This window comes from Coregonus lavaretus (assembly GCF_964263955.1).
Source record: "Coregonus lavaretus genome assembly, contig: HAP1_SCAFFOLD_6979, whole genome shotgun sequence".
Classification (NCBI taxonomy): domain Eukaryota; kingdom Metazoa; phylum Chordata; class Actinopteri; order Salmoniformes; family Salmonidae; genus Coregonus; species Coregonus lavaretus.
In genome coordinates this window covers 13,352-29,495 of record NW_028166316.1, presented here as the reverse complement: position 1 = coordinate 29,495, position 16,144 = coordinate 13,352, and the positions used below count along the sequence as shown (strand labels likewise).

Below are 16,144 nucleotides of genomic sequence, written 5' to 3'. Positions count from 1 at the left end.
TTGACGTCCGCACTTATGAAGCGTATCGGCCAAAACCCCACCAAGGAGTTGGGCTAAATTTCCCCCTCCCAGAGTGGTAGGGAAACTAACAAACGCATTAATAAGAAGATGCCTCCTCCTGGTCGTAAAGGTTATGGATCCCGCAGGAGAGGCCCGCGGGAGAGAGCGGATAGCGGGTGAGACGCACAGTAGGGAGCTGGACAGCTGCCACTGTCAGCATTACTTCACATCATTACTTTCAGCTTAGTCCGGGGGAAAGAAGTGCAACTTTTCTCTCCTAACTCTCTCGTCAGATGTGGCCATGCATTAGAGAGATGGGAAGATAGGACTTTGGCTTGTCTGGTGTCGTTGGACTAATCAATGGCTAAGGAAAGAGTGCCAATATTCTACACCGTGTTCCACAATCCTGCTGGTTTTCAATCAATACAAGTTTTTGGTTAAAAGGCAAGGACGAAAACTAGCATTAACTGAAGGGACTGGATCATCAGGGACCTAAGCTATTTACCCCTGGTTTAGTGTTAGGGATGTGGTGGACCCTTACCTTGGCCTGCGACTGAGGGGGGATCTGGACTGTGAGTGAGGGCTTTTGTGGGTCCTGGACCGCAATGTGCTGGAGTCCATGTTGTGGCGAGACCTGCAAAAACAGAATACATATTAATCATCAAGATATCAATCATCCAGAGTCTTATAATTAAAAAAAGGTTTTAATGAAATGTAGTATCTTGTGTTTTTAAAGTATTGTCTAAATGTAACTGTGCATTCTGCATAATTCAGTCTTGTTGACTGCGAGCATTATTTAAATAAATGAAATCATATCTGAGATGCGTATCTCTGAAACAGATAATATTGTCTAGACATGACACTCACTGTACTTAAGCATTCCTAAATAATAGCCTTTTCTTACAAGATGACAGAGCCACAGTGTCAAATCTGACCTTAAAAAACACATAACCAAAAGTCCAAATATATTCAGCACATTTTCCTAGTTTGACCGAATTTGACTTCCTTCACTCTTCTCCTCCACAGTGCAGCTGGGAGAAATGTTCTCACCTTTCCTCCCATCAGGGCCAGTATGTACTGTACAAGCACCTCGTATCTATGTTAAATGAGGGGAAGGTCCCTACAGAGTACAGGCTCTTTAGCTCCCATTGCTTTATTATTGAACTGATGCTGAAGAAGGGAGACTTGAATAATAGAAGAAGAGAAGTTAGTCTATGGTCGAACGTCCACAGAGTTAAGGAAGTCGAGAGTTTGAAAAGAGTGGGGGAGTACTTGAGAAAAATGTGTAGAATATTTTTTACTTTGAGTTCTTGAGATTGAGATACTTTTTACTCAGGTATCCTTAACCTTTTATGAGGTTACTTTTCCCCGCTTTTCTTCTTTCAACTACCCGTGACATCTTTAGCAACCTAGTGACCGTCTCTGTGTATTGTATCATAATGTTGGCGATAGTCCTCAGCGTGAGTGATTTATCAAAGATAAAAGACTACAAAACAGAAGGCAAAGCTAACCTCCATTGAGACTGACCTTTCAGTAACCCAGCAAACCAACTTAAACTCACTTATGAACGTGAGGGAATTGAATGAATAGTCTATCCAGTTTGCAAGGCACTCAATGCAAGACTGCTGATAAAGTCTCCTTATATTTGTAGTTCTACTCAGTATCTAGAGTATATCCGTAAAAAAAAAAAAACATAACCCCCTTTGCTCTGATCAAAGGGAACCATGGGAAATGTAGTTATCCTGGGCTGCTGTGATGATGTACATTGTTTTCAGATGAGGGGATAAAGAACTAAACTCTGGCTTTCATCTCTGGGGGGTTTCGCCTGGCGCTCAGTAAAACAACAGATGCTGCCTAAAACAACACGCACCACATCAAATAGTAGATCCCGGGTAAACGGAGGTGGGAATGAGTGACAAAATGCTCAGATAACAATCATTGCCAGGGGAAAAGAGGCTTTGACAACGTTGAAGCAACCAAAGCACAACGCCTAAGGCACTGCTTATTTTCCTAGTTGCCGCCTTCTCAGATTTACAGTTTGACTAACACACCAAACCTCCATGTCTGGTATCTGCTAGTGGAACCCTGGGTCTGCATGTACAAGCTTCTCAGAGTAGGAGTGCTGATTTAGGATCAGTTTCCCCTTTAGATCATAATGAATAAGATTATATGTACAGGAGGGACCTGATCCTAGATCTGCACTCCTACTCTGAGAAGTGTGAAACATATGGCCTCTGCTCTGTAGTAACGCACTGAGAGAGTTGAGCTTGGCTAGCCTCACTACACCAGCCTAACACAATCCACTGTAGTCGTCCAGCCAGTAAGGATTCTCCCTGGCCCTGCCACACTCTCTCCTATTGTAAAAAGCCTCTTTCCTCTGGAACATAACAAGTCTTCTCCATGATTCTATCTCAGGCTGGGGATGCAGAAGCAGCTAGAGGCCCCATACTGGGAGACTGAAGAGACTATCCTCTCCTGACTCCGTCTCTGACCTGTTTACACGACTGAGCTGTCTGCCCCCTGCCGGGAGCACCGTCAGAGCCGCCCACAACGCTTAGGCAACGTTCAAACAACAGAAGGGAAACGTCACCCACCAGGAGGGAACGTGTTAGTTGGCTGTATTCCGATATCCACACTGGCATGCTACTTAGAATGAAGCTAAGTAGTAGATATATTGGGCAAGACTTCTAAGTGGTGTGGTAGTATGGACATGGGAACCTAGCCACAGTGAGTAGAGATTGAGGGTTTACTCACCTGGAGGAGGGGCGTCCGTCGGGTGAGCTGGAGAGGGAGCGTCTCCGGTGGTGGGAGGAGGAACTGCGGGAGCGGGAGCGGGAGCGAGAGCGGGAGGAGGGGGAGCCCAAGCGGGGCCATCGGAAGTGTCTGGGGGAGAGGAGGAGGGAGGAGGGGGGCGAGACGGAGCCCCGTGAGGGGGAGCAGCTGGACGGCGAGCAGGACGGCGAGCAGGACTCGAAAAGCAGGTCCAGGGGGGTGCCCTCCCAGGGGTAGAGGAAGCGCCCCTCGGTGCCGCGATCCTCCAGCTCCTCGTGGAAGGGAGAGAGGCCCGGGTGCAGGTACCCAGTAGAACCAGACCCATAACCAGGGAGCTTGCGGTAGTACTCGTCCCAAGCAGGGCTCTCCTTGGGCGGCTGCGGCGCTCCGGTCATCTCCCCTCCTCCCTGTCTCCCCTCCTCCACCACCACCACCACCTCCTCCCCCTTCTCACCCTGGCTATAGATAGCTTGCTGGGGGCAGCCAAAGTGCTTGTTGAGCTCCGCCCGGATCTCCTGGTCTCGCAGGGGCTGCTTCCTGCTGGCGGAGTGCTGGTCCCCTTCTGGGGTCTGTGGTGGGGGTGGTTTGTCCTGGGTGGTGGGGGTCCGGACCTGCCCCCTAGCCTCCTTACCCACAGGGGAAGAACTCTGCTGCTGCTGCAGCTGCTTGGCCAAAGAGGATGAAGATGGAGGAGGAGATGTAGAGGATGAAGAGGAGGAGGAAAATGAGGAGGGTGGCATGGCTGAGTCCTTACATTCCACATGCCTGTCCTCCACCATACCCGGATTGGGCTTCAGAGGGGTTGTCGTAGCAGTCGTTATGGTAATGGTAGCATCAGCCGCATTAGCGTTAGCGCCGGCGGCAGGGTCCTGTTTTGTGCTGGCCGCCGTGGACTGACAATAGTCGTGGTCGCCATAGCAGCGAGGCTGGACACTCCGCTTGTTGTTGCCGCCGCAGTGCTCCTCCTGGCAAACCCCTGTCGTCGCAGCAACCACAGAGGTGGGGAGGGCAGTGGACGCTTTGCTTAGCTGGGCGTACAGCTCAGTCTGCTCGGGACCCTTCCTGCCTGGGGCCAGGGTTGGGGCTAGGGGTCTGCAGGGGTCCGCCTCGCTCAGCCGAGCCCTTTTGCACGCCAGGGCAGATGAGGAGCATGAAGACAACTTGGTTTTGAGCGATGCTTTGAAAGGGATCTCTTGACTGGCTTTGTGGGGGGGCGTGGTAGGTGGTGTCAGACCTGGAGAGAGGGAGGGAGGGAGGGAGGGGGAGAGAGAGAGGGAGGGAGGGGGAGAGAGGGAGGGCGGGAGGGGGCGAGAGAGAGAGGGTCGATAAAAGAGAATGGAAATATAATGCATTCTACCTCCCCACCTACCCCCCTCTCCTCGCACTCCCCACAACCTGTTTAAAGACAGTGGACACACACAGGGGTTGATTAAAATATTCACTTTCATTCCTGCTCCTAATCCTGATCCGTATTTTATTGCAATCTTGACAGATTAATGCAATGCTCTGTGTAATTTAATATGGTAGAGCCGCTACACGGCTCGGTTACCACCGCCATCCATCCCTCCCTCCCTGACCTTGGACAATCCCTCATTCAGGAAGGAGAGAAAAACATCGGCAGCGGACAAACATCCTCCTCGAGTGGAGCGTCCTTTGAAAATGTAACCATCGAATATAGCCTACACGTTGGATGATGGCCAAGCGATTTCAATAAAAGCAAAGACCTTTGGGCTCAGTTTTGAAAATCTATCACAAATGTCCTATGTTTCGGGCTTCTTCTCTCTACTGCAAGTCAAGGGAGCGAGATATGTCGGGTAGCGAGATGCGTCCGTTTTCAGAGCTGCATGTTGCTATAGCGTGCCACTGTGCTGTCATACGATAGTGTCGGCTTGGCGCGGGGGAGATGTCTGAGTGGTAATGGAGGCTCAGTGTCTGCCGGGGGAATGGGTTGTCATTCTTCTCAGATCCTGCTTGCCTCTCTGTGGTTCGTGCCGAACCCGACCCCTCCTGACAGATTTACGAGCCGACAGATGGCAGTTATATGAGAAGTCCTGAGATGGGCCTGCTTTATAGCATTGTTAACTATCACACAAACAACCAGCGCTAGGTAGGCAGTCCCTTTCCCTCTGTCTCCCTCTTGTCTCTTCCCCTCCTTTCTCCCGGTCTGCCGTCCTCTCTGGTTCAATCTCTCTCTCTCTCTTTCTCTAACCATCTCTCTTTTTTTCACTGTCCGTCTTTCTCCTCTAGACAAATACACAGGCATGCACACACGGACACAGACACACACAACAGTCACATACAGCCTCCCTCTCTGGAGTGGAGCTCAGGCACTTTGAACACCTACGCTCCCTGTCTTTGCCATTGTTATGAATGCACATCACTCTCCCTTGCAGTGAATTGCACCAAATAACAGCTATTAGTATCAAACCTGTGTAAGAGTATTTACTGGGGAGACTTTGAGCCTGAAAAAAAAAAGAGAAAGAGACAGAAAGAGAAAGAGAGAGTGAGAGAGAGAGAGTGAGAGAGAGAAAAATGCAGTTCCGGGGCCATTTCCTGAGTTTGGACTGTCTAATCCAACCATTTTATCATCTAGACTTATCTGGATTTTACGGTAAAGCCGAACCGCAAACCCCCATCCCTCTTTAACAGTCAGACGTGGTACACCGATAGCGACATAGAGACTTGATGCAGTATTTCAGAGAGAGAGAGATGAGAAACAGGGCTATATTTATCATTACGCCAATGAAATGAGCTATGAAAAGGGAAGGGAGGGCCGGCGCGGTGCCCGAGGAACTTCTGTTTCGCCAATGAAACGCCATCTGTGCAAAACAATGCGCAGTAGGGTCATAAACTAGGAGCCATTAGTGCTGGGGTGAAATAAGAATTAGATAAATATGCGGCTCTCAGTCAAACCGGCTTGTGATGGATGCTCGGCAGACACAAACACCAATCATATAGCGAGCAGAGTTTTTTTTCTCTAATCTGTTTCTTTCCGGGACTGTAAATTGCGAAGAGACCTCCGAGCAAACGACTCCGACGCCAACTCAGGGCTTAAAGAGTTGATCCGGTGGTAAGCCATGCAAATAGCAACACATAGACCCAACCCCGGTGTCATGAGATACTGTAATTAAAGACAACACAGTAAATCTATTAGCAAAAGGAGATTAGTCCTTCCAGTCAAATCCATGGGCTCTCTCTGAGTAGTGGGGTTGCCTCAGGTTTACCTTATGGGGGAGGTGGGAGAGGGCCTAGGCCATAGTAAAATGATGCTAGTGTACAGTTAGCAGTATCAAATTCTGAATAGAAGCTAATTACAATTACTTTTCTTACTACTACTACTACTACTACTGATAATGAAGAAACAATGTTACACCCTATGCGTCGTTCTTGAATTGCGGTGGCATTTGGGGATTTAGGAAAATGTTTACCTTCTCATTTTTTATTTTTTATTTAAATGTATTTGGGTACATCTTCCCATTCTAAATCAACTACTATGGCAGTTTAATGACTTTAAATACTTTTTATCATTACACTCTTAGGGAAAAAAGGTGCTATCTTGAACCTAAAATGGTTCTTCGGCTGTCCGCATAGGAGAACCCTTTGAAGAACCCTTTTTGGTTCCAGGTAGAACCGTTTCCACAGAGGGTTCTACATGGAACCCAAAAGGGTTCTACCTGAAACCAAAACGGGGTCTCCTATGGGAACAGCCGAAGAAGCCTTTTGGAACACTTTTTCAAAGAGTGTACTGTAGGATAACATTGTGCCACCAGTAAGAGTGGTTACACCAATGAAACATTTTTGGTTATTGTGGATTTTGTTAAATGGAGGCCACAGATTTGTATTTGTATTTATTAAGGAGCCCCATTAGTTCCTGCCGAGGCAGCAGCTACTCTTCCTGGGGTCCAGCAAAATTAAGGCAGTTATACAATTTTAAAAACATTACAATACATTCATAACAGATTTCACAACACACTGTGTGCCCTCAGGCCCCTACTCCACTACCACATATCTACAACACAATATCCATGTGTACGTGTGTATAGTGCGTATATTATCATGTGTGTGTATGCATATGTCTGTGCTTATATTTGTGTTGCTTCACATTCCCCGCTGTTCCATAAGGTGTATTTTTTATCAGTATTTTAAATCTAATTTTACTGCTTGTATCAGTTACTTGATGTGGAATAGAGTTCCATGTAGTCATGGCTCTATGTAGTACTAAAGTACTGTAGTACTAAATCTAAGGTCATTAACCATTTACTAAAGTGATATGATTAATAATTTTGCTCACAATGTTATTTCCCTTATTTAAATTGACTAACAACAAGTGACACTGGATTTAGACCCCTCTCACGATAACAGTTTGCCACTGGAGGGAATGCTCAAGGTAGGACTTCATTAATTTTCATTTATTTGAGTAGGGACAGATGCAATAACATTGACACATTGCAATGTACAACAGTAAGATACATTGCATCATAACACTATCTTTGTAATGAGAGATTTTCAAGGTGGTAACACCAATGACATAAAACTGACAGACATTATACTAGTACAAAAAATGTATTTTAATCGCCTTTGTTTTTATTGATCTATACAATATATTAAAAACTTTTCTTCACTTTCTAGCATTCAAAATAATAGATAGATATCTCTAAATCCCCAAAACATGTCAGTATAACTCTACACATCACTACTGGGACAAGCCAATTTGCTTACCCTAAGTACTTTAAACAATGCATAAACAAAGATTTGCAGTATAAAGGACTTGCATGATGTTTTATCATTGATAAAGAGTTCAATATAAAAAAAAAACATGTATGATGTGTAACTATTTGTCATTTATAGTGTTTTTCATAGTTGCAAAGGCAAGGGACGCAAATTGAAGAATGACCCCCATGTCATGGAAAAGTTTACAACTGAAATGCTAACCTACTACTGTACTACAACTCCTAATAAAGACATACAAGTGTCTCTCCTTAAAGATGCACTATGCAGAAATCGCTCCACCATTTCCTGGTTGAAAAATTCTAATAGTTCGTCTAATTTCAGTTTATGTGACAAACCAAGCAGTCATAGTGTAGAGAATCATTGTACCATCTAAACCGCTGTGAAATATATTTTCAGCTGTTTGAAGCTGGTGTACAAAATCAAAAGTAAAAGAAGCAAAAATTAAATTTAAGAACGGGAAGCATAGAAATAGCACACATAGAACAAATCTACCGCTTCTTAGACTTGTTTCAAGATCTATAGCTCACATTTCTATGTGAATTTGGTCAGATCGCCCAAAAAGTAAAATATTGTAGCTTTAAACTTGCCACGGAAAATTCCATGTCCGATTGAAGCACTGACATACTTCCACCTGAAGGTGGCCCCTCCCCCTTTGGCTTAACTCCACCTGGTTATCAATTAAAGAACCATCATCTCCAGATCTACCGGAACCGTTCTACTGAGGACACATTAACTCAAGGGATCACAGAGATTTTATTCCCCCTGTTTCTCCATATCAGGCATTCCTGAGTCGCTTACCACACGGGACTAGACTAATCCTAAAACGTAAGGGGCTCAGTATCCATTAGCTTTTTCTTCTAATGGCTTTTCCCCTAATATCTAATCCCAAATCTGCAAAGGGCAGTGGAGTCAGAGTTTGGCTTTATTAACTATCGCTGAAGCAGGAACACAGGGACATGAGGAGAATGGGATTGAAGCCCGAGGTCAGAAGCAGTAAAAATAAAGAAATATGAACAGTTTGATTGCTCCATAGCTCTTAATTCCCTATGGGTGTCCCCTCTAACCTCTGATGCTTATGTAAACACAGGGTTAAATGGCAAATCGGAGCTTGGTCATCTGGAGGAACCCCCTTGGGGCTTTGGTGTCCCACAAATCTACCCCATCTCCGACTCTAAAGAGACTCCAGATAATTCATTCCTATTGGGCCTTGTTCCCAAACAAAATGCCACCTTGACTCTAGGAGGCGAGTCAGGTGTGTTATGTCGAGGGCCATTTATTTTATCCGCTAGAAAATGAATACCAAAAGGTCCATTGACAATGTGAAGGAGAAGAAAAGGGCCGCCATTTTGCTTTTATTGACCTGGGATGATTAATCTCAGGGAAGGAGTGGGGGGGTTGGGAGGGAGGACACTGAAATAATTACCTGCATAATTCACACACACACAGAGAGAGAGAGAGAGAGAGAGAGAGAGAGAGAGAGAGAGAGAGAGAGAGAGAGAGAGAGAGAGAGAGAGAGAGAGAGAGAGAGAATAGGGGTAGAGAGAGAGAGAGAAATAGGGGGAGAGAGAGAGAGAGAGAGAGAGAGAGAGAGAGAGAACTGCTGAAGCCTGGTGTTTTAGCTTTGGCTGACATTCACTTCGTCTGGCTTTTAATTACCTTTTGCCTATAGCTTCTCACCGACGTACTTAATGAATAAGTATGTAATATACAGGGATAATGACAATAATAATATTAAAATCCCCCTGCGTTGACCCCATTTGAAAAATTGCATCCTTTCCATAAATACAGAGCCTTAAAATGGGAGAATACCTTCCATGTCTCTAATGAAATTACCAGACCTTCTGAGGAGAAAAAAAAGACACAGATAATGTCGGTCAAATCGAATTATGTGGCAAAACCAATTAAAACAATAATAATGCCACATCAGTTTGTCGGTGATGTATTGGTTAAGTGAGTATCGCAGTCAAAGAGCATTAAGATCCCGGCATATGAGAGAGAGAGAGAGAGAGAGAGAGAGAGAGAGAGAGAGAAGAGGAGTGGCAGCATATTAACTATTCACAGAGAGGAGGGGGATCTGTCAAATAAACCCAAAGGAGATTGGATCTCTTAATCAATAGTGAGGCATATAAAACATGTCTCCCTGTGTCCTAGTCCTTCACCTTGAACTCTGAACTTTTATGGAACTATCAAGATGGTGTGAAAAGCCCCGGGGTAGTGACTGGAATGTAACCCCTAACTGGCTTAGTGAGAGAGCAGGGGTTTACCATTATACCGTTACAAAGCAAGGTGAGCTACTCTGTAATTTGTGTGAACATTTGCATCAAGCCCCACTCATTTATATATGGATGATCTTTATTCATAAATTCACTGAAAACACATTCTTACCTGGGGTTCCAGAGATCTCCACACTCAATGTGCGTTCAATGGTTTTGTTCTCAAACGGTGATCCCTTGTGGTCACTGAAAGACAAAAGAGATTGAACACACCGTTTTACTGTGACATTAATGAAGGCCTTTGTGATCTTAGAAATGGAAATGAGACAAAGCCTCATCTTGGTGCACATTGTTTGTCTTTTGATTTACACTACATATACAAAAGTATGTGGACACCCCTTCAAATTAGTGGATTCGGCTATTTCAGCCACACCCGTTGCTGACAGGTGTATAAAATCGAGCACACAGCCATGCAATCTCCATAGACAAACATAGGCAGTAGAATGGCCTTACTGAAGAGCTGTGACTTTCAACGTGGCACCATCATAGGATGCCACCTCAGTTTGTCAAATTTCTGCCCTGCTAGAGTTGCCCCGGTCAACTGTAAGTGCTATTATTGTGAAGTGGAAACGTCTAGGAGCAACAACGGCTCAGCCGCGAAGTGGTAGGCCACATAAGCTCACAGAACGAGACCGCAGAGTGCTGAAGTGCGTAACGTGTAAAAATGGTCTGTCCTCGGTTGCAACACTCACTAGAGAGTTCCAAACTGCCTCTGGAAGCAACGTCAGCACAATAACTGTTCGTCGGGAGCTTCATGAAATGAGTTTCCATGGCCGAGCAGTCACACACAAGCCTAAGATCACCCTGCGCAATGCCAAGCGTTGGCTGGAGTGGTGTAAAGCTCGCCGCCATTGGACTCTGGAGCAGTGGAAACGCGTTCTCTGGAGTGATGAATCACACTTCACCATCTGGCAGTCCGATGGACGAATCTGGGTTTGGCGGATGCCAGGAGAATGCTACCTGGCACAATGCAACAATGCCTACTGTAAAGTTTGGTGGAGGAGGAATAATGGTCTGGGGCTGTGTTTCATGGTTCGGGATAGGGCCCTTAGTTCCAGTGAAGGGAAATCTTAACGCTACAGTATACAATGACATTCTAGACAATTCTGTGCTTCCAACTTCTTGGCAACAGTTTGGGGAAGGCCCTTTCCTGTTTCAGCATGACAATGTCCCTGTGCACAAAGCGAGGTCCATACAGAAATGGTTTGTTGAAGAAATTGACTGGCCTACACAGAGCCCTGACCTCAACCCCATCAAACACCTTTGGGATGAATTGGAACGCCGACTATGAGCCAGGCGTAATCGGCCAACATCAGTGCCCGACCTCATTAATGCTCTTGTGGCTGAATGGAAGCAAGTCCCCGCAGCAATGTTCCAACATCTAGTGGAAAGCCTTTCCAGATGAGTGGAGGCTATTATAGCAGCAAAGGGGGGACCAACTCCATATTAATGCCCATGATTGTGTAATGAGATGTTCAATGAGCAGGTGTCCACATACTTTTGGTCATGTAGTGTATCTTTGTTATTTTGTTTTGTTTTGTCTGTTCTATGTAGAATGTTGAAAAACTCTTGCACTTACTTTGGAGACTCTGGGGTCAAAGAAAGTGGCAAGGTGGTTGGTTTGGCTGCAGAACACAAAGGAGCATGGGTAATTATTTAACTAGATAGATAACAAGTTGAGGCAGAAGAGATCAGGTCCACATCTGCAAATCAATTGGAGCATTAACAGCAGGTAACATTACAAATACCCAACCCAGTACGGTTAGCATAATGCTCTCTTGCTATTGGTTTACAAGAGCAAAAAAACAATAAGCTTTCTCTATTGACCCTGTCTGTATGTTATTTTGTGGTGGTGGGGGGGGGTTTGACTGTTCACTTTGTGAGGCAGGATGAAGTGATGGCATTGGCAAGTGTCCAGAGTACAGAGTTTCACACAGATATCCCACTCAATAAAAAAAACGAAAGATACGACGGCACAAACAGCACACATGGCAATGGGAGGCAGTGGTGGTAGTGGCTATGAAGTAATTGTCGCATGCATTTGGAACCAAAAGCAGAGGAAGAAAGGAGAGTCAAGGAAGCTTGCGCAGTTGCCTGAGGCTCTGGCTGTCTCCAACTGCAGTTAAAGAGTGTTGCTCAGTCAGACAACTAAGTCATTAGAGCATTGCCCTGCCCAGACTAGCTAGGTAGACATTCAGCACACTCAGCTTGATCCAGCCAGATAGTGGTTGACTTAACAGATGCCATAGTGTATCAAAACATAACAGGCTACTACTACCCCTCTCCCACCTCCCCGTTAAGTCAATCTTGAGGCAAGGGTCTGTACCAATTCTAAAGAATACCTTTTGAAATAGATGGTGCACCTAGCAATTAATTTTTTGTTCTCAGAGTGATAGCGTCGAATTAGCATTGGGGTTAGTGTGTAGTCAAACTGGGAAGTGGTTAGAGCAGGAGAGGGAGAAGAGAGAGAGGGCGGGGATGCAGCGATGATTACCTAACAACGTGAGGCCCTGGTCATCGGGGTGCCTGCAGACTGCCTGCCTGTGTAGGTGCTGCTGCCCTTGTGTGACGGAGGGAGTGGGGTCTGGAATTCTACAATCTGGGAAGAGTGGGCTTGGCAGGCCCTGTGAGAGCGCCATGGGGCTGCCCATGGCATCATCATCGCGAACATCCTCCCCGAAACAGTCAGCCTGCTCCACCAGGCCAACCTCCAGCCAACCCAAGCCCAGCCCCAGCCCCAAATCTAGCCCCTGGTCTGGCTGGCTAACCCAGCTGCCTAGGCCTAAGCTTTCGGCCAACAGGGGGTCCGAATCAGGCTCCTTGGCCTGTCTGAGACCCCAGCTGCCGGGATTGATATTGACAGTCCCTCTGTGCTCCTTCTCCTCCACCTCAATAGCCTGGCTGGGACACTCATCCCTCTCCAGGACTCCAGAGCTTATTCTTGATGAACTGCTCTTGCGAGGCTGAGGGGTAGTAGCGGACGGGAGCAAGTGGGCCTGATAGCGGGCGGGCCTCTGCTTGGAGGTCAGCAGCTGGCTAAGCAATGGATGCCCCGGCTCCTCCTCTCTTTTCTTAATGGTCACGGTGATGTGCCTAGGCACCGCCGCACTGCGGTCATGCCTGCCCCAGCACTCACCCGCCTTACGGCAACGCCCACAGCTGCCTGTCTGACCTGTCTCTCTAGAAGGGAGAGAATAAGAATGCATGTACCTAATGAATCTAGCGACTGCCAGGCGCCCCGCGTCCACCGCAGGCTGCGGACCTGGCGGCCTTCCTTCTTCACTGGACGGCCTGCGCTCCAGTTTGGGGCAGGCATGGACGCTGTCGTTCCTACGTGCCTGGGGGACGGGAGCGGGTGCCGCCGCCGGTTCGGACTGTCCCTCAGTGCCACCAGCCCCATGAGCGCAACGACGCCACTTCCCAGCCCCCACACCAGCCACACTACACTCGCCAGCAGCCCGGCTCTCACCTCGCTGGTGATGTGGCTGCTGCTGCTGCGACACGACAGACGACGAGGACGACTTCTTCTTGGAGGCGATCGAGGAGGAGGAGGAGGAGAGGGAGGAGAAGGAGGTGGTGGAGGACGGTGAGGAAGAGGAGGAAGAGGCGCCAGGCAGGCCGCCCTTGTCTTTGCCGCCGCCCCCCCAGGCGCTCTTGGCTTCGCTGGCTTTGGTCTGGAGGAGGATGTCGTCGGTGGCAGTCAGGTACTTCAGCAGCTCGGTGCACGGGCGCCTCACTAGACGGCTCTGCTGCGGACAGCCCCCCCTCGGCTTGCTGTTCCAGGAGTTCTCCGTCTGCAGGGGCAGGTAGAAAGACAAAGAAAGAGAGGAAGAAAAAGAGAGAGAGTGAAGTTCAGCATAGCGGGTCGCCCAACTGTCTGGGAGGCGGTGGTAGGAGCGCCGCCCGCCCATCATCTTAATTGCATGGCCCCCGAGCGCCACCGCAGTAGCTCTGTCCTCAGGGAGCCTTCCAAGCACCGTGCTCCAGAAATGGATGTCAAAAGCACGGTTTAAAAATAGACTTTTCAGAGATGTGTAAGCTGTGTGTATGCACTGTTTACCAGACTACAATGCTACCAAGGCATTCCAAATTCAGGTTTTTTAAGCACTGAGGGACTTATATCAGGCGTATATTCATACGAACAAGGATGAGTAAACAATTATTGATTTGCTATCATACTAAATAAAAATATTCAAGTGCATTCATCATGTTCCAATAAAATGCGGCAAGCAGCAAAATACTGGAATCACCTACTTCATTTAATTGGCATTCCTGTGCCCATTTTAATTAAACCCACTGAAATACTACATTAATCTAAATGGAAACCCATTCGCTCTACAGAACAGCAATTGTAAGAAAGGGTAACAACATCGAGACTGTATGACTAGATATTTAGATCTTGTCATCAGCATCAATCTCACTGCAAGGAATGCTTGTCAACGTTTGATTTTCGACAGACACGTTACAAGGGAGGGGAGATAAGTGCTTTAGCTAATGAGACAACAGTCCCGATGCCTCGCCTGGAAAGCCGAACAGGCAATCAGGCTGTTTTCATTACAAGATGGCCCCCAGGAGGGTACAGTGGAACAGAAGTTTAACATCTTCCAAGGCCGGCAAAAAAAAAATATAAAAAAAAAAGAACAGAGATGGTAAACAAACATGGAGTGGCCCGCGGAAGCGGTGCCTTTGAAGTGAACCAATGGCACGACTGGGTAGCTACCTTGACAACAGCAGGTGGTGGTCTGATCCGGTGGTTGCTGGCTGCATGGTTTTGTGCCTTGTCACCTATGTATTGATTATAGCTGAGCTGGGAGTTCGCGGGTGCCAGAAGTAGCTTCTTCAGCTGCGAAAGACCCAAACAGAACAGGGAAGAAAGGGAGGAAGAAGAGCGAATAGAGAAAAAAGGGGTGAGAAGAGTTAGAGTTTAGCCAAACGCTGCCTCTGAAATGTCATAATTTCACTCAATTAAACAATCAGAGAGAGAATATCAATGCTTTTGTAAATGTGCGACTGAGGATGTTTGATTTATCTTGGTGTAGTTGTACAAAAACACAGAAACCTGATGAAGACAAATGCATTGCTGCCTATCAATACAGGCCTTTTACCTCTTTATTTACAGTGTTAACAGGACAAGTCAAAGAGGAAACCGGTCTTTCCATGGCAGGTGTTTTGGGGGACACAATGGCTGTGCTTTACTAGTGTGATTCACAAAACAATGGGGAGGGGTGGCATTAAAAACATGGACTATGACTGAACAAAATAAACTCCCTCAGGAAAGGCCTAATCGAAGAGGTTATGTAATTCTGTAGTGTGTTTCGTAACAAATACAATGGTCTTTTCTCCAATGATGGTTTAGTATGGCCCACTGACATTAGATGAGATGAGATGGATTTCATTTTCTCATTACATCCCTAGATTGATTTCCAGGCCCGTGGCATAGTGTCGACCATAACAGACCCACCGCTGTGCATGTATCGTTACATTGGCGCTGTTCGGACGCTACAATGCAATTAGCACCTCACAGCTAACACTGATCCATTTGATTTTCTCTTTCATCCAGGCATCTGCATCATGGTCAGCTCAGCACACAGATATGCACGGGGGGGGTTGGGGGGGGGGGGTTGTTGCCAAAGCTGGAGGCAGGGTGTGCTGCGGGATGAGGGTGTATAGTCATGGATTGTGGGGAATTGGGTGGTGGTTGTGGTGGAGGTAGGGACAAAAGAGGTGTCGGTGGAACAGAGTCTTACCAGGGAGGGCTCCTCTGGTTCGGGGGTGCGCGGCGAGCCGTCGGGGGTGGAGGGACAGCTCTGGTCACTGGCATTGGTCACGTCCCCATCTGCCAGGGCCTCGAACGAAGGCAATCCGTCCTCGTCCACTGGGATGCTGTCCAGGGTTTCTGTAAGCACTGCCAGCAAATTGGCCTCATTTTCCTCATCTATCTTCTTAGGAGGGGAAGAGAAGAGAGAGAGAAAGGGAGGGAGAGAGATGGAAAGAGAGAGTGTGAGGGAGGGAGAAATAGAACATTTTAGTTTGGAGAAGTTGCTTTAGCAGTATGTCTTTTTTTGCAGAGGGGGTTGGGAGGGTGGGTGTTCACACGCTTCTATTGTTAATAGAGTATGACTGTTTTGCAGCAGAGTGGCTCTTTTCTGCAGTCCTATCTTTTTAAAAACAACATTCTCTCTCTGTGCGCATGAGAATCAGCCCTGTCACTCATATTTTAAGCATGCAGCTTACTGGACCAAAATAATATCTCCCCCAAGAAATCCATTAACAAGGCTGACACACAGCAAAGTATCTAGGGGGGAGGGAAGTTGAGTCGCCTCAATCCCCCAACTCTCCCCTCAGAAAAGGGAACGATCGACTTGTCG

At 47.0% G+C, this 16,144-nt stretch overlaps 1 protein-coding gene across 1 annotated transcript; it reads right to left on the bottom strand.

The window, feature by feature from the left end:
• Window positions 1-537: 537 nt before the first annotated feature.
• Window positions 538-15,718, bottom strand: LOC311114876 (peroxisome proliferator-activated receptor gamma coactivator 1-alpha-like; the record flags this gene model as incomplete). The annotated part of the gene is made up of 7 exons (XM_084190108.1): window positions 538-634; window positions 2,755-4,006; window positions 9,889-9,962; window positions 11,356-11,401; window positions 12,271-13,570; window positions 14,497-14,619; window positions 15,524-15,718. Coding segments are annotated over 7 exons (3,087 nt in total), but the record flags the coding sequence as incomplete, so codon positions are not given.
• Between the last annotated feature and the right edge of the window lie 426 nt (window positions 15,719-16,144).